At 39.8% G+C, this 18,520-nt stretch overlaps 1 protein-coding gene across 4 annotated transcripts in view; it reads left to right on the top strand.

Annotated features, from left to right (window-relative positions):
* The window catches only part of REPS2 (RALBP1 associated Eps domain containing 2), a 95,681-nt gene that overhangs the window by 57,218 nt on the left and 19,943 nt on the right, over positions 1–18,520 (top strand). For all 4 annotated transcript variants that reach the window (XM_005516666.3, XM_088051781.1, XM_088051782.1 and 1 more), the window contains exons 12-14: positions 2,463–2,505; positions 5,458–5,594; positions 16,732–16,796. In XM_005516666.3, coding sequence (XP_005516723.2) covers positions 2,463–2,505; positions 5,458–5,594; positions 16,732–16,796 — 245 coding nt within the window. The remainder of the gene's footprint in view (positions 1–2,462; positions 2,506–5,457; positions 5,595–16,731; positions 16,797–18,520) is intronic.

Here is an 18,520-nt window from a genome sequence, read left to right as displayed (position 1 = left end):
GAGTCATTGACGTTGATGCTGACTAGTGGGGAATGGTTGGGTTTTTTTCTTTAGCCTTTCACCTTTTTCAGCACAATTTTCCACCTGATCTTAGGCCTGTAAAACAAGGAGGCAGCTGTTGAGTGTAAGATGTTAGGCTAAAGTCAAAAGTTACCAAATCGGCATCTTTTGGAATGTTAAAATGAAGTTGTCTTGCAAGAGGGCTGTAGGAGCAGCTCAACACCCAAAACAGGATCCGTCACACCCTCTTTAATTACTGCAGACTAAGCTGCACAGTCTGTCAGTCTCTGTTACTCCAGGAATCGTACAAACTTTTGGATAACCAATGTCAATTATTTACTCAACAGGTTTAACGTATCCATTTCATGAAAGTTAGGATTGTGTAACCATAGCAGTAGAAATATGGAAAATTTGTGAACTGGATAGTTTTGTATCATCTTGAATGATTTTGTCATGTATTTGTATAAACCTGCACCTCAGACATGAAGTGTGCACAGACTGAACATACCAGAATAGCTGCATGTTTTGTGGAAATCCTGCCACAATTATTTGTATGTCCTAATAATGAACTACCTGCTTCATAGTGCTTTTTGTATTATACTACTTCTTGTGAAAGAAAAGCTGAGTCTGGGTATTCTGTAATTGTAGCCTTGAATTTCCTACTTTTTCAAAAACTTAAAAAGAAAATCCTTGGCAGTAGCATTCTATTTCTATCATTTTTTGTTAGTAGTCATTTCAGAATTCTCTCTTCCGTTTGTGCTTTCCTGTTTACCTCAACAGGATGTCCTTGGAGAGTTTGAATGTCAGTTTTACCTACGGGTTTTTTTATATGAAAGGCTTTCTAAAAGAAGTATGAATAGAATTACAGACTCCATAAGAAAAGGAAAATTTGAAGATTCTTAAACATGGTTTAGCTTGGAAAGGATTTATACTTCCTATTTCTAAGTGGCATATTTAATAATTGTACATGTAATTTAATAATCAGCAATCTCAGCATTGGAAAATTGGGTCATATGGCTGTAGGGAAGCAGTGTCTGAAGTTGTATTCTCTGGGAGTTTGACACAGAGAGAGGGAGGAGGATTATCACCACTGCATATTTTAATATTAATTCCCTCTCCCTTCTTTAGTTGCTAGGAAGAGTTTGTTGCAGAGAAATCTGGAATGACTGTGAACTAGTTTGGGGATGACAATCTACTAGAACTTGGTTTATAAGTGGTCACTGCCAGCTGCAGTGGGGTTTATTCTATGCAAAACACCAACTAGCTCTGCATGATCCAAAGAGCAGTTTCTTTTATGCAGAGCTAATGTGTGGCTGTACATGTGCCCTATGCTGTTACTTGTCTTCTGTGAGCCTAAAGCCTCCTATGGAGGGTCTGTGCAGTAGTACAGTGCAAGCCATTAAAAACTCAGTATTTGCCAGCTGCTGCCACAGGCAGCTCCTGCTCGGTGGTTTGGAGGATCTGTTGTATTCTCAGGTAGTGCTCTGTAGTAGCTGGTGATGAATGTCTGACTTGAAAGTATGCATCTATCTGAAGGAAGCTAGAAATTCCGACAATTATATTTTTTCTCCATCCTACTTGTTTCTCTTGAGTGTTGTGCCTTGATTAGTAGACTGGGAAAAAGACAAGAATTCACTTTGTACGTGCACTGGGATCATTGATGCTGCTGTAATACTTTGAGGATATCTCAGTGGGATGAATTTGAAAGCAATCATGCAGATATGTTTTCTCAAAATTATCTGATACTAGTAAGGAGAGTAACAGAGAAGACAACGTAAACCACGGAACAGCCTCGAGGAATTACCCAGAGATGATAATTCAGCACTGTTGTTTTCCTATCACATAAAACCTGTGTGTGGCAGGATATTTGGAATTCATCCAAATACCATAAACCCATTTTAATGGAAATGTGTTTGATCAACATGTAGACTTAAAAGCTTTCTTCCTTTAAACACCTTTCCTTCCCAAGGTCAGAACAGTCTCAACATGACATGTTAATATTTTGTAATGGGTGATGTACATTTATACTAATCAGTTAAAGTATTTAGGAAGGACATAAACCTTTGTGCTTTTTGAAGCAGGATAAGTAATAGATACCTGGACTAAGAACAAGATGTTTTCTATAAAAGGTTTATGTTGTTCCTTACATTGCTTTATCACAACTACATCCATGACTACAGGTGAGAGCTACCAGACCTATTGCTCTTCCTCTGTTCTGGTAACCAAATTAAAAATGTGAAGCTCTCACTACGTGTTGCTTTTGAATTCTTAGGACATTCACACGCTGCAAAAAACAAAGGGGAAGGAGAAGTGAAAATCAATCCCCATTGCTCATGTGAAATGAGTATACTCTCACATCCACATTTGCAACACTCACATGTTTAATGGACACTGATTCTGAAGCTAAAGACATTTATTTAAAACACAGTATTTTAGCAGTTCTTTTTTCTTTTCTATTCCAGCTGCTCAAGAACCTAATGCACTCAGAGCCAGACCACGATCCAGGTACTGCTTTCATTCCTGTTTTGGGAAAAGGCATGCATTCCCTCGGTGTTAGACACAAGGCATCAGAACTGGTGTTGGATTTTTTTTTTTTTTTTAATTGATGTTGTGCTGGAAGTACAGCTCAGATCAGACAGATTTACCAGGAGGAATTGTAAGCTATAGACCCTACATAAATACTGTGCTGGGGCCCCATGATCTCTGGTCATAAGGTGCTGGAAGTTTTGCCTGTCTGCCCAGCTCTGCTGCATTGCCAGGGTGGTGACTGCCTCCAGCCCAGCCCCAGGGGCGTCGTGGCAGGGCAGCTGGGACCACCCCATGGCAGGGAACATCCTCAGCAATTCTGTGCTCTTACAACCTGCACAGTGATTTCAAGTGGAGGGAGACACTGCACATTCCCACGGAAACAGCAGTAGTAGCTCAGCTCTCAGGTGTGGGTGAGTGAATCCTTTCATTGGCATCCATGTGCTTGGCTGTGGTTGGTTGGTGCATGATGGAAGGACTTCAGTACTGTTGTGTGCTAGATGTGAAACCTGCTGAATTTGGATGTTTGAAAGAAAAGGGAAACCAGTGCCAGAAAATATTGTATATAAATGGATTCCATCTTGGGTTGGTTGTCACCTACTGGTGTATAGCCATGTTGTTAATTTACCTTTTCATTTTTGGTGCTAGTTAGAGGACTCTGCTTGGGATATTTTTGCTTGGGTAATGAGAGTATAATCAGAAGCTGTCTGCTTACAGGCTTGTCAAAGCCTGCTAGTAAGAGAGGATCAGCTATAAGCATGGTGATTGAGGATGGAAATCCTCTGTTCTTAGGACCTATATTCGGGAAGGCTGAACTGCCTTGTCTGCTGTTTTTCTGCTGCTAGCCAAAGTTTTTTAGTTTCTGCAGAGTTCTAAATTTTTTAATTTTCTTGCTGTGTTACTAAGTTGCAAATATGCAAAAAATGTGCACAAATACATAGAACAACAAATGCTTAAACAAGGTCCAAACAAGTCACTTGAATATGACTGCTCTGTCACATGTGGCTGTCTCACATCTGACTGTATGTCACCACTTCAATGCAGAACTTGAGACTAAAGATGCTTGAGCACATCCTTGAACTCAGACCTGCAGTGCTTGTTGAAAATAGGATGAAATACCATAGGGGGATTTATTTTTCTCTTTAAGGAATGATTGGGATGTTAGGAAAAAAATGTGTACTAATAGACTTCAAAACCTTAGACTAATAGACTTCAAAAACAGCTGAAAAAACTTCAAAAAAGGTTGGAATATATTCAGTAACTGGGGAAGCAAATGAAAACAGTGAAAGAATTTGTGGTGTGAAAAGTAAATCTGCTAAACTTGGTGGTGATAATGAACAAGTAGAATTTCTGGTGGCTCCTCTGGTGGGTCCTAAAAATTCTGATTGGAAGGGTGAGGAGGACTCTGACAGTTCTGTTAGAGAAAGAAATAAATCAGGAAGTCTTGTCTCTAGCAGAACCAGAACAAGAAGATGGAGTAAATCAGTGTTTCAGGTTCCTCTAAGAGGAATTGTGGGACTGCTGGGAAAGTTGTCTATGTGCATGTACTCTTTACTATCTGTGATTTATTGACTTGGAAAAAGGATGTTGTGTCTCATTGTGACAATCCAAATGATATGCATAGCATTACTAAATCTGTGATGATGACACATAACCCCACCTGGGGAAATATGTAAGTTTGGTTAGAAATAAGCTTTTTATGAAGAAAAAAAGAGTAGTTCTAGAAGAAGCAAAGGAAGGACTGAGCAGGAGAAAAGTTGAGGAGCTAGATCAGAAAACTAGGGTATCAGGATCCCAAATCCTGAACTTCTCCCTAAAGAAGATCTTGAATGAGATTTGAATTAAGATGTTGGATTAAAAGGAGTGACAATGTTGATTTTATATGGAAATCATAATGGAGTGGAAAAACCTAGGAGTCTTGCAAAGTTGTATGAGGTAGGGAGCAGGGAGACATAGAATCTCCATTAACTTTTTATGAGTGGTTGTATGAAGTGGCTCATAAATGAACAAACTTGGACCTGGAGACTGAGGGTAATAGGATGTTGCTCAAAATGCTCTTAATTGGACAGCTAGCACTGGGTATTAGGAACCTGTTTGGCAAAAAAAAATGGTCCATTTACCATTAGTGGGAGTTCTTTCTGTTCTACTCAAATGTGCTTTTGGTCTTGCCCTGACATGTAGAGTGTTTTACAGTAAGTCTAACATCTCATGTTGTCAATGCTCATTTTGAGCAGAGTCTTGATCTTGCTTGGTCTTGGTTTTCCTAAACTGATAACTACAACAGCTGAAAAAATTGGACAGTATTTTGCAAAATCAAAATTCTTAGCGAATGCAGCACACCACATTGGGATTAATGTGCTCTAGGAGGGCCTGGAAAGAGGAACTGAGCCATGCATTTGAGTAGTCACTTTGGAGCCATTCAGTTTTTCTGGATTTTGTGGAATTTGGTGAATGTTTCCTATGGAAAATTTATTCTAATAATTAAAAATTTATTCTACTAGTGAGAATATTACAGATTACGAAATGTTTACTTGCAAGAGGTAGATTGAATTTATATCTGTATAAACACTACCCTTGCAGTTGGGAAAGGCAACAGAAACTCCAAGGGCTATATGTGGGGAATTTTTCTTTGGTTTATTCAAAATAGTTGCGACAATTATCCTGCTGGCAAAGTTACATAAGAAGGCCTCAAGCTGTGTTACAAAAAGCCTTAAAAAATACTAGCCCTGTAAGCATGACTTGTTCCTTTCTCCACATGCTCTGTTGCCAAACAAATCTGTGCTGTTATAAGAGGGAACTCTTAGTCATTAGGGCAAGGAATTTCCACTGTGAACCTGACTTCTGATTTAGGTACTATTCACTATAGTTGTTTAAAATTAAGTTTTGAAATAAAATATTTTCTGCTTTTCTCCAACATGTTTTTTTCCTTAGGTCTTATTCTAGCACATCAATAGAAGATGCCATGAAAAAGGGAGAAGAGCCCCCTACTCCACCTCCCAGGCCACAAAAATCACATTCCAGAGCTTCCTCATTGGATCTGAACAAAATATTTCAGCAAAACACACAAGGTAGAGTTCATTACTTCTTCTGAGACCGTTCAGGTTAGCTGTGTGCTTGGCGACTCCATCTGTTTGCAGAAATGCTTGGCAATGTGTGCATATGCTGCAGACAGTAATGCACTGCAGAGCAGGAGTTCTGCTTGTGCACTTGCTTGTGCTATATTGCCACTGAGGGGAAAAAAAAAATCACTGTTTCTATAATCAAGGTGATTATAATGTTTTCTGGCACATAATGGGAAGCATAGCATATAGTAGTCTGTCATCACTGACTGTTTATAACTAGTCTGGCTATTTAGACAACTCTCATCAGTAACTACAATATAATTGATTTTTATTACTACTTGCTTTTTGTAGTTCAGAAGCAGGAAGAAAACCCTTAATGTTTAAACTGGGAGAAAGAAAGCAAACATTTTTGATGTTAAGATCTAACATATGCGTGAGAACAATCAGAAAAAAAAAAGTCATTTCTTTTGACATGGGTGCATGTTGAGGGCAGAGAAAGAAAATATAGAATAGTAGCTGGAGTGAACTGAAAGAAAATGACTTTTCAGCGTTACCCTTCGAGTGTGCCTCTTGCCTTCAAGTGGGAAGAGGAGCTGTTTGTTCAGGGCAGCAGTCACCCAGCGTGGCTGTGCTTCAGCAGTGTCCTTGAACCAGATCAGAGGTTTGTGTGCTGCACACCAATCATCTGAGTCAAGGACCAGCTTAAACACAGGCATGCTTATGCTTCAGAAGAAAGCCAAGGTTTGGCTGTGTCAAGGAATGTTTAAGTGGACTCTCTAATGTGGTTCTTGGAGTTAAAAAGTTTTACCTCTTGCTATATGGGAGTTGTTTTGTGCAAACACTAGAGAGAATTCAAGAGTCTTGCTATGTGTGCTGATCCCTGAAACTCAGTAGGAATAAACATTTTTTTTTGCCTTACACAGAGGAGTAATTCCTTATCTTTGTTCCTGTTGAGGGATCTGGTGCCTCCAATTTTGATTTTGTTATACATCAAAATAAAACCGCAAACAGAGCCAAGTGCACATTTTCTACTGCAACAAATCTTCTTGGAATCCAGATAACAAGTATAACTGGGAGGAAACTGGACAGAAATAAACTTGGGTTTAAATTTCACTTGGAACACAAATGAAAGAAGAATGTAAATTCTTAAAGAAGTCGTTCTGTGAATGAAAATTGACATCTTGCTTTTGCAATGGTTCATTTTGAAAGTCACAAACTGGTTTCTTTTGGGGAAGTTAACAAACTGTGTGCAGTTTTGGGTACCACCATATAAGAAAGACATTAAACCACTAGAGAGTGTCCAAAGGAGGGGGCAACAAAGATGGTGAAGGGTCTGGAGTTGAAGCCTTATGTGGAGCTGCTGGAGGTCACTCCAGCAGCCTGGAGGAGAGGAGACTGAGGGGAGGCATCAACTCCCTTGTGAGGGGAAGAGGAGGGGCAGGCACTGATCTCTTCTCTGTGGTGACCAGTGACAGGACTTGGAGGGAATGGCCTGAAGAGTCAGGAGAGGTTTAGGCTGGATATCAGGAAAATTTTCTTCACTCAGGGGGTTGGGAAGTGGAACAGGCTCCCAGGGGAAGTGGTCATGGCACCAGCTGTGAGTTCAAGAAGCATTTGCACAATGCCCTCAGGCACATGATATGACTGTTGAGGTGTCCTGTGCAGGGCCAGAAGTTGGATTTGATTATTCTGGTGAGTCCTTTCCAACTCAGGATATTCCATGCTTCTATGTATATCCAGCATGACTAGAATAATCCTATTTTGGTGCATTAGTTTTTTGTCCTGCTAATTCTAGTTCAGAAATAATTTTCATTTGGGGAGATTGGTGGATAATCTGCTTCCAGACCCACAAAGGAATGCTCAGTAGTACAGAGTTTTGTTTTCAGTTCCACACAGGTCATGCTAATCTATAGGTATCATTTCTTTAGTTGTAAAACTATCTGTGCTTTGAAGCATTTGTTTTGTTTATTTCCTTTTTAAAGGGCAAAAAGTAAAAAATATCTTTGAGTAAATTCAGTTAAAGACTGATGAATCCCTGTTGTGAGCACTGGAATTTTTTGTCTGTTTGTTTGTTGTTGTTGTTGTTCATTTACCACTGCTAGATCATGTTTGTCATCATCTTATTATGCCTTTCTTCTGGTCAGTATACACAGAATATTTATCTGTGATGGCTGGGGTGTCCAGCAATGCATTAGCCATCGAAATGTGCTTTAAAATTGTTGAAGTGGGAGGTAACTGGACTTGAAGAAGGCACCTTCATTCATACTTCATAGCTGTACTTCCCTGGGATGCTGCAACAAGTGTTACGCAGGACAGACATAAAAAAGCATAAGAACTTATTGAAAGGAGCCACCACTTTCTGCAATATCCAAGTGAATTTCTGTTAAGAGACAGAAATCTCTTCTATTTTTGTTTTTATTCGTGTAGTCTTTATGTTAGCATCTGAGAAAAATCCTGTGCTGCTACACTCTCAATGTATTTCTTTTTGTTGAATATGTAATCTCTGGCATTTGGCCTGTGTTCGTGTTAAGAAAATACTTGGCTAGAGTTTATGCATTCCTGGAAGGACAACAGCAGGTTTTAAGCAGAAACAAAAATGTCATTTTAAATGCATAAATGACCTAGTTTTCTTCTTCATTTCTCCCCTAGCCTGGTCTCTACTCAGATACAAGCAAAGAGCTCCCAGAGTAAGACCTGGGGATTTGAGGGGGCCAAAACTGGGGCAGCTCAGACCCCGGTGATGCTGCAGCATAGCCCCAGCTGCCTTCTAGCCTCAACAGCAGCAGTAACCTGGAGTCTGCCTTGAGGCAGTTCTGGGGATGGGGCAGGTCTCCGTTTAAGTATTAAAATGTGAAAATGCATCTGTTGTCATCTGATGTTTTGTTCAGTTCTGCTTGCTGCCCATGACAGCTGATAAAGAATTTACTTCTGGGCAGTGACAGCTGTCTGAGTCTTGTTAGTGTCATACAGTTCCCTCTGAAATACACTTTTAATTCCCATTTAGTTTTGTTTCTGAGTCACATAACTACTTTTAATGAACAGTTCTGTTGAACAAAGGATACTTGTTGGGAAAAGAGAATTTGCTTTGATGAAACGACAAGATTGTCATAAACAGTGTAGTTTTGTGTTATCTGGAAGCAGATTGAACAAAACAGCCATATAACTGTTTACAAATGAATTTTTCACTGGAGGTTTTCAGCACTCATTTGCTTTTGAAACTCACCTCCTGCTGTGGCTGTCCCTGCAGTGAAGAACACGTGGAATGCATGCACCATTTTTTACGTAGGCTTCTAAGGAAACACTCACTGCAACCTGAATTCTCTGCTTCTGGGGTGCTGGTTTCAGCCAGCAACAAGGGGATAGTATTTTGGGGGTTTCCTCACTTTTAAAATATGAGGTGTTAAGTTCCACACTAGGTCAGGTGGAGGCATGATAAGCATTTTATTTCAAGTGCAGTATTTTCTGTCACAGATGATGTTTTCCTGACTACAGTCAGATCTGTGAACTGTACTTAGCACTGCTGGGCTAGTGATGGCTGCCAGACAAGAAAACATCCTGTTTGTTCTAATTTGATGTTCACAGGAAAGGAACAAGGGAATAGATTTTATTGGTGTGCATCAGCATTCCCATCAGTGATACAAGTGTGTCCCCACATCGCTCCTGTATTTCTTCATATACGTGTTTCCCAAGCAGTTTGGAGTGGTACTTGTATCATTAAGACTCAATCAGTACAATTGTCTTCCCTCTCATTTTCATTAGTGCTAAAGGAAGACTGTTCAGCATCATGCTTTGCCCTCCTTTTCATACCTTTGAAGAAGGCTTTTCATTATTTCTTTACTTCATCAGACTTCCATTACTTCATTCAATTAGCACATCCTTTCCTTGTTTGAGCTTACAGGCACAGTGGATTTTTGTTTGCCAAGTGTGGAGGTTTGTGAATAGTTAAATGTATGTTGAGCTATCTTAGTTTTTTTATATTTGCCTAAGTAAAATTCTTTGTATTTCTGAATGGTTTTAAGTCTACATGTAGAATGAAACAGTTCGTAACTGTGTAGGAAAGTGGATTTTGAGAATTAAAATTATTGTTGCGCTGATGTCATAGATGTTTTGATACAAACAGGCCCAAACCACAGTAACCGTAATACTGTTGTCTCAGTTATTTTCAAGAATATCTTTTCAGCTAGATTGTCTTTTTAGCTTAGTGAGCCAAATGCAAGTGACTTTCCCCTTTGTGTATATGAAACTGAGTACAAAAAACCTGTGAAACTTAACCTAGATAAGCATGATTACTATATTATCTTCTGTATTTTTTTATGCTTAATTGTATTTCTAGGAAGTGTCTGTATCCATTGAGGTTAGCTGTCTGAATGATGTAGTTGCAAAAGACAGACTTTTAATGGGTGGTGCAGTTATGTTTTTGTGTTACTAAGTACAGATTTCTTAACTAAAATTTTATTTGAAAACCAAAGTGACAAGGAGGAACTTAGAATAGTAATGTTCTTTTTTTTTAAGGCTGAATTGAATTAAGTAATTAATTTCCAGGACTCCTTCCTCTCATTGCTCTTATATTAGTCTTGTTTTAGTAAAATCCAGCTGCTTTCTAGGGATTTTGTTCATGCTATAATATTGTACTATCTTGCATGTTACTGAGTTGTATTTATTAATCAGACCATTAAACATTAAATTAGGAAGACGAAAATTCTGAAGGACCTTTTATTTTAGAGAAGAGCTAATGGCAAATACCCTCATCAAATATGCCATTTCACAAATTATTGTGTGCATAGTGTACAACTTGCTCTAATATTGCAAGCTTCGAGTGAGGAGTGTAGAATCAAGTGATTGACTGGTTGTAAGGGTTGTGACAAATTTAAATTAAAAATGTCTTATGCATTGAGCACAGAGAACACAAAATTGAGCTGCTATTCATATTTTTCTCTGGCTATGAAATACATTTTTAAAATAATTGCTGCAAGAATACTTTTTTGAATCAGAAAATATTTTTTTTTCTTTTGAGAATCAGCCCCTGATCTGGTACTGGAGCTCTTGGTTTCTTTCTAGTCCTGTTCCTTTTCAGAATATATTTGATGACTGAGCTGAGCTTACTCTGAATAAAATATTTATGTCTTCCTTTGGATTTGAATGGAAGAATTTTGTGCCTGTCAGCCTTTCAGAATTTTTTATAAAGGATTTATGTGTTTACAACTGTGTGACTTACTTCTTTGCCCAACTGGACAAGATCATAGTTAGGGTTAAATAAGATGGAGGAAATAGTGAGGATATAAATGGATGAATAGTTGCTGCATGATAGGAATCTGATGGGGTAACTTATTTTTGCATTTTTAGGTTTTTATACTTTTATTTATATCTTGAAGGGTTGAGTCTGGACAGTACTTTACTGGGGTAAATCTTACCAGCCTTTCAAGTGTAGCTGCTTTTTTTACAATTTGTGTCAATATATTGAACTTCAAAAAAAATTATATTTTCCCATTTCTCTAATCTTAGCTCTTTCAGGGATTGAAGAATGATTTCCAGTCTATTTTTGTCCTGTTGCAGGTTGTTAAAAATTAAATTTTAATCCAAAAACTCTTCTATAGAAAGTCATTAAGGTTGAAATGTTCTAGACTAGTCCTACCAGCCCCACTGACCTATTTCATGATCCCATGTGTGTTCTGTGAAAACATGTTCATCCATCATGGAACAGCTTTATAGGTTAAACAAGATAGGATCTGCTGTGTCAGGTGTGGAACAGGAGTCAAGCTGCCTCCCTTGTGGGGAGGACACTGGGGATGCAGATGTCCCCAAGAAGCGTGTGAGCCTCAGGAGGGACCGGAGGGGTGATGCCTGGCAGCCCCCTGCTCTTCCTGGCTCCCTTGTGCCTGTTCTGAGCGAGTCCATGTTGGAGGTGGTCATAGATGGCCAGAGCTGGACCCTCCAGCACTCCCCCCCAGGTCTCCAGAGGGGAGAATCTCTGCCAATGTGGATCTGTGGGAGGTAGCTGGAGGGACTGTGGGTGGAGAATGAAGCTAAAGGTGAAGCGAGACAGAACAAAATCTTGGATAGTTTTGTTTAAGGGCAAAGGGAGGAGGGAGAAACCATCCCCAAACAGAAACATGCAGAAAAGGAAAGGGTAGAGAAAACAGTAACTAGAAAATTAAATGGTTTAAGGAAAACGAGGGACAGGGAGGTAAAAATACAGATGTTGTATATGACGCAAAGCAGAAAACAGGTGTTTAAAAAAAAATCTGTTTTACAGAATTTCTTAACACATGCTGAAATTCATGGATAGAACCTTAAAAACAGACATCATAAAAAAAAATCTCTAATGATATTTTGCTTGTTGGATTTGGAAGTGACCCATCAGACACATTAGCACATGGTGTCCTAAACGGTCACAGCTGTGAGCTCATAGTGCAAAAGCAATAATTACTTAAGGCCTAGCTATATCTCTTTTTAATTACTTGGAAAGTACATGGATTTTCCACTCACTTAAGGTTCAAATAACATTCTGTAAGGTTAGCACATGAAACACACCTGTATCAAGACTGTGTATCTGTGACATCAGGTGTCATCGTTTGCTGTGACACGAGAAACTGCCTGCTGAGCAGTTCCAAAACTAACCGTGAAAAGAGAGGTCATTCTGCCACTGACAATGCTTTCTACAGCATTTCTACAAAACTGATAAAGTTAATGTCAGGAGTCTAAAACAGGTGGATTTTTTCCACAATGCTATTACCTTCCAAAGAGACAGTAGCAAAAATTATTGAAACAGATCAGTGATATTTCACAACCACCTTACTAGAATCCTTTATTAAATTTACATTCCTGGCTACAGCTTTACAGGTTTTTTTTTTTGTGTGTGTGTGTTTTTTGGGGTTTTTTTGTTTGTTTTTTTTTTTTTTTAGACACAGTAGTGAGAATTAATAAATTGGATCTCTTGAGAAATGGTTATTTCACAATCACTTGATAATGCTGCTGTCAGAAATGTAAATAAATGAAGTTGCACAAAGAATGGTGTCAGTGTTAGGGGATAACCAAGTACTAATTTCAAAAATAGAAGTTTAGTAAGAAGGAGGTAAACAGAAGCCAGCTTAGACACAGAACTTTTCTGTGCTCTGCCTTTGGCAACAGAAGCAGGAAAAAACCTCTCCAGAACAGTGTCAGAGTAGAAGGGTAAAAATGCTGGCCTGGCTTCCCTGGGGAACCAAAGCCTTAGGTAGTTGGGGGAACTGAAGAATAATTCATTCTGTCAGCTTATCTTTTTTTTTTTGAGCTGATTGCAGTACCTTATTCCCTTTGCTTCCTGATAAAATTAATTGGTTGGTGTTTTGTTCAACCTGATCTGGGAGCTCAGAACTCTGAAGCAGCATAAACTGATGGAAATCTACCATGCAACCAGCCTGTCCTTTGATCCAACAGTACTTTACCATCCACTTGAAAAATGCCAAATACATCAGCCAGACTCTCTCTCTTGACTTGAGATGAGTTCAGTCTCCTTGGGTAGGCAGGATGTAGTTTCAGTTTGGCCTGCAAGGTACAAAATGGCTCTTGTCCTAGGAAAAGCACCCTTCTCTTCTTTCAGGAGACTGCTTACATATTAATTCAGATGGGAAAGAGGGTGTACATTTTTTCCACCCAAAGTTTAACTTGTCTGAGGTGATATTCAAGCTAAGGTGATGGACATGTACGACCAAGATGTCATCCTCATGTAGGGAATTAATATTAAATTTATGACTTGGAAATATTTCAGGAGATATAGTTTTATGTGCAGCTGTTCCAGTATTAATTTTAAAAAACAGAAGGCATCCAGAAGCTCAGTGTGTTATGGCAGTTTTTTCTTCAATACTGAAAACCAAGAGCATAAGTGACTGTCATCGGTTAAGAGAAGTACAGCACCTTGCTCTTACATTTCTCTGAAGGATCCTGTGGGCCCAGACTTGTTCATCCTAGTTTTGGGATTCTCCACTGCAGCTGTATCTGGTGACTCAAGGACCTACTTCCATAGGTTTGTGTGGGCTGTTACAACTTCTGTTTTTCTTTCATCTTCTCTTCCTACATCTCATAAGTAAAGGAGCTATCTGAGTGGTTCCTAGGATTGTTATTTTTCACTGCCACAAATAGTGATTAAGTGCTGAGTGTTGTTGTCTGCTAGGGAAGCTGGAGGCAGAGTGGTCAGATAAGATGACATGACCAGTTCTCAGAGTATACAATTGCAGCCTGCTGTTTGTTTTAAAATATTAATCTACCTTCAGACTGGAAAACCTGTTTTTTTAATCTGGTGTGGTGTCATGTTAGTACTATCAGACCTTTGTGGTTGCCAAAATAGGGCAGAAAAATGGTCTTGGAAGGTTTCCATGCAGATAATCCATCTTAAAGTGTAAACATGCTAAGTAAAGAGCCATGATTTTTGAATTGAAACCACTGTCTTCGTGGGAGTAGCTAGTGCATGAAAATGCTGTCATTTACAGGAATAATATCCATGTGATATGGATACTTAAATCTGTTTTACTGGTACCTGTATGGGCTTTCTACAGTGCTGTCTGTGGGATTTGCCTTACACAATGGGGCTTTGAGGAGTCTGGTCTAGGGGGAAATGCCCCTGCTCGTGACCAGGGGGTTGGATTGTGCTCATCTTTTAGGTTCCTTCCAGCTCAGACTGTTCCATGATTCTGTGGCTCAGCCTGGTGTTTGAATGCCAGCAAGTTGCTCAATAGCAAGAGAACCTGTGCAGGGCCCATCCATCTCCCTGGGCTTCTGCACAGGGTGAAGACTTGTTTTCAAAGGTCAGGGACATCAGCTTCTCCAGGCTCTGAGGCGTGTACCTGGAAGCACCACATTTGTCTGTTTGTTTGCTGCTCAACCCCAGGGTACTTGGTTTTATTGTGGAAACAGACCTTTCCCTGTATTTGTGTCTGAGATAAGTGGTGCTGCCATCTCTGACAGCAGGAGCTGGTCTGTGCAGGGCACTCTCCCAGGGAAGAGTAACCTGGAATAGCCAGATAGTACGAGTCACCTGCCAAGGCACATGAAAACCTACAAGTGTCTGTTTGTACTCTCCTCTTTTAGGGCAGTGACACCAGAGAAGGCTGAAGCCTGAGGGTTTTTTTTACAGTTGTTAGGAGTCCTCCAAAGTCAGCTAAGTTTTGCTAGTAATTGTGCTCACATAAGCATGATTTCCTTCTACCAATAGGCCAAAGATCTTCTGCAACAGCAGGAATTCTATGAATATTTCATGAGTAGCTTAAGTTAGAATTTTTAGGATTAAAAAGAGGAAACTGGGTCAAATGCATGTGTTGTAAGCATCCAACTTCTTTAATGCTAGATTCATATATGTAGCATTTTGGAGGTGGAGAAGGAGGGTTTTTTGTGGTGGCTTTTTATGTATGGTGATGTGGTTTTTTTCATTAGACTGTTTTATGGACCAATTACTTTTCTCTTTGGAATTTTTTGGGCCAAATCCCAAGAGACACATGGAGTTTCACAGTATGTCCAATGACTTTTGGAGATGCTTTTCCAGCACATAGTATCTGAGATAGGTGTTGTTTTCAAATATTGTCACTAGCTGTAAATGCCAAAGCCACTGCCCAGATAAATGAAATAATAACCTGAAGTTCAGATTAAAGGAAAGGAAGGTTTCTTCCTTTCTAAAGATCACTTGCATGGGAGAGGTGAAGAATGTAGTTACCACATCATGCTGTTATTGCAATTGTCTTATAAACAGAACTAATTAAATGCCAGAGAAAGGATCCTGATGACTGTTTATTCAAATATCTTTTACACCTGTAGGTGTGTTAGTGGCTCCCTGGCATACGTTCAGTTCTGTTTTAGATGTTTTAACTCTCTCTGGTATTGAGTGCCATATCAGGTTTCATTTTATAAGATACAAGAGATGATGAAACAGAAAATAAAAAAAAGCCACCAGTGTTATAAGTCTTTTTGGAGCTGTAAATAGTCAACATTACTGTTTTCAATGTTTTCACACACAGTTTTACTCTCATGTCACAATTATCTGTAATGGTTAGTATATTATTTTCTTATTTTCAGTCATATAGACATTTTTAGATTTGGTGTATAAAATATATAATTGGCTAAGCTATAAGACAGCTCTTAATGGTCTTTGTGGTATTTTTAAAATATGAATGGAAATAGGAAGTGTATAAATGTAATGGATTGCTTAGCATTATTGTGGTAAAGAGCATTCCTAAGTTGAATTCTTGGGGGTTTTTTGTTACACAAAGATATACCTGTGCAAGATGGACTGTCTAGTGTTTGCCAGAGCAAGTGCTGAGCATTCAGTGCAACAGGAGCTTGGGGAGGGTAACCCAGTTAGTCCTGGTTGGTGTCTCTGTGCCAGCCTAGTCCTCCTCTCTGCCTCCTCACAATTGCCTTTGTACGCTCTCATTTGTCATGTAGTTTTGTCCCAAATAGGTTTTAGGTATTTTTAAGAAAACAAAAAATTACAGTATTGCGCCAACGTCATTATTACCCTCCCTTTTGCTGGCTCAAACTCCAAGCTGACATTGTTATCTTTTAGGGGCTTGAATTAACTGTTAGGATTTGTCTTCCTCCTCCCTCTGAAGTACCTCCGCTGAGTAGTAGCATGCAAATACAAAATAAAAAGCCAAATAAATGGATTTCTTTTTGGTTTATTTAGGCTTTTGTGCTGTTAGCTTCATGGCAGATGTTTTCTTTTCAAGGCTGTACACTATCAGAGTGTGTTTTATCCAGCGTGAATGCTAATGTCTACACTGGGTGCTACAGTGTCACTTTCAAGAAGGGAAATATTTTTAATGACAAAGAACAAAGTCTGAAGAACAAGTGGACCCTTTTTCTGTGTTTCTTTAACTGGAATTGGATTGCTTTACCTACAGGTTTTGTGGCTGACTGGCTTCTTTCTCTTCTTTTTATCATAACATTTGGGAGTTTACAGCAATTAAATTACTACTCATGAAGTTATTTCAAACAAGCTTTTGCTCAATAAAGATGGAGTTTGGGTTTTATTATTAAATCTTGAATACTGTCTCTTCACTAGGAGGAATTTCCACTTATCCTGGGAATTAATTCTGGGTTTATCTGGTATTAAATTACAGTGGTTTTGTTTGGTTGGGTTTTTTTATCATCATCTTCTTCTTTTCCCACTGTTCAGCTGTGAGGTCTGGCTGGCTGCCCCCACCACCACCTGCACTGCCCCCTCGACCTTCTGTGTCTCAGGTATGGACAAAGCTTTAGTTCTTTGCTGTGTGTTATTTATTTATGTTACCATTGCAGTGGTTAGCACAAGTTGGCTTGGACACAGCAGTTGCTCTCACTTCCAAGCTAATGAAAATCTGCAGTTTGCAGTTCCATGTCCTCCTTCCTGTGTGTCTGGCTGGTGTGTTGCAATGTCAAATTACAGACTAATTAAACTTCTTTGCAGTGGAGCTGACATGCACCCCCTAGACCTAACTGCAAATAAAAGGCTAGCAAAATTAGTCTGTTAAAATGAGTTTAATGCCTGCAGGCATGGGCTTGATACCTGCTGTTGCTATTTACTTCTTGAGCTTCAAAAACACTGAGGGCATCTGCTAAGGGAACCGTGGCATGGAAGTGTGTATTGCACCCATGGGCTTAAAAAAATAATGCTGAAAGGAAGCAAATGCCACGATAGTTGTTACATTTCAAGCCATTAGCGGTGTGCTTTTATTTTGCATTTTGGCTGAGTTTTTGGGTTTTGAGTTTTAGAGCATGACACAACTACAGCACAACATAAATCGACAAAATCATGCATGTCTGCATCAAGATAATTCTTCACCTTTCAGGAGATGATGAAGGATCATAATCCTTTTCTATGTTGTTGGCTGTGTTAAGTCTTAGGCAGAAATATGCTTCATATATTACTCCTTTTGATGAAGCGTATGGTAGGAAACAAATCCACAGGGGAGCTGACAGCTCTTACATACAAAAAGCTGGTTAGATACCTTCCTTAGGGCGTAATGGACATCACTTGAGCTTAAGGGATCTACCCTTAAGAGTGTGCTGTTGGACACCTCTTCCTGCACAGTGCTAATGATAGAAATTATTAGAGGCTGGTTGCCAGATGCAGCTCAATCAGCAGCTTGTTGTGCTCTTTTTCTCCCCATCCCTTGCTACCACTGAGTGCAGTTTCTGGCTTGAGGACTGTAGAACACTGTAGTTTGAGTTTGCATGTTTCCCCAGTCCAGATGGCATTAGTCATGCTGCTAACAGCACACACCCCTTAGTGCCCCCATGACATTGGGGAGATGTCCAGAGACATCTGAGACAGCATTTCCCTCTGGCTTTCCCAGATCCCCCCAGCACAGCTCCCTGCTTCCCAATCCCAGGTCTCCCAGCACAGCTCCCTGCCTCCCAATCCCAATCCCAGTTCCCACATCACAGCTCCCTGCCTCCCAATCCCAATCCCAGATCCCACATCATAACTCCCTGCCTCCCAATCCCAGGTCCCCCAGCACAGCTCCCAATCCCAGGTCCCCCAGCACAGCTCCCTGCCTCCCAGTGGTGTGCCTGCAGCAGTTGCTGCTGTACCCTATGCCAGCCCTCCTGCCACTGCTCCAGTTTCCCTCAGCACTGGCTGTGTGCAGTGTAAGCCCTCTTGCTGCCATTGGGAAAAGCACTAGCTACAATAAATCCTGCTGTCAGAGAACAAAACCCTTGGTTTTAAGTAAGGTTCTGTTAATTGTCCGTTCTCTTATCCTGTGGTCAGATTGTGTTTCCTTAGCAGGGGAGTGTCACCTTAATTTGTTTCTGCATGTGCAGCAGCTTCCTTACCAAATACTGAACCAAATGCTCATCCTACATTGGGATATGCAAAATGTGGGACCTTTCTAAAATGATAAACACGAGAACATTCTCATGTGAAATTTTTTATTCAGTCCTCTCCGTTACAAAGGTCTGGTTTCTGAAAAAGAAAGAGTGGT

Source organism: Pseudopodoces humilis, chromosome 2 (genome assembly GCF_049639895.1).
Source record: "Pseudopodoces humilis isolate 2021_Gansu_Grassland_sample_001 chromosome 2, ASM4963989v1, whole genome shotgun sequence".
Taxonomy (NCBI): Eukaryota; Metazoa; Chordata; class Aves; order Passeriformes; family Paridae; genus Pseudopodoces; species Pseudopodoces humilis.
The sequence above is the reverse complement of the archived record's forward strand: the minus strand, read 5'-3'. Positions and strand labels throughout refer to the sequence as shown.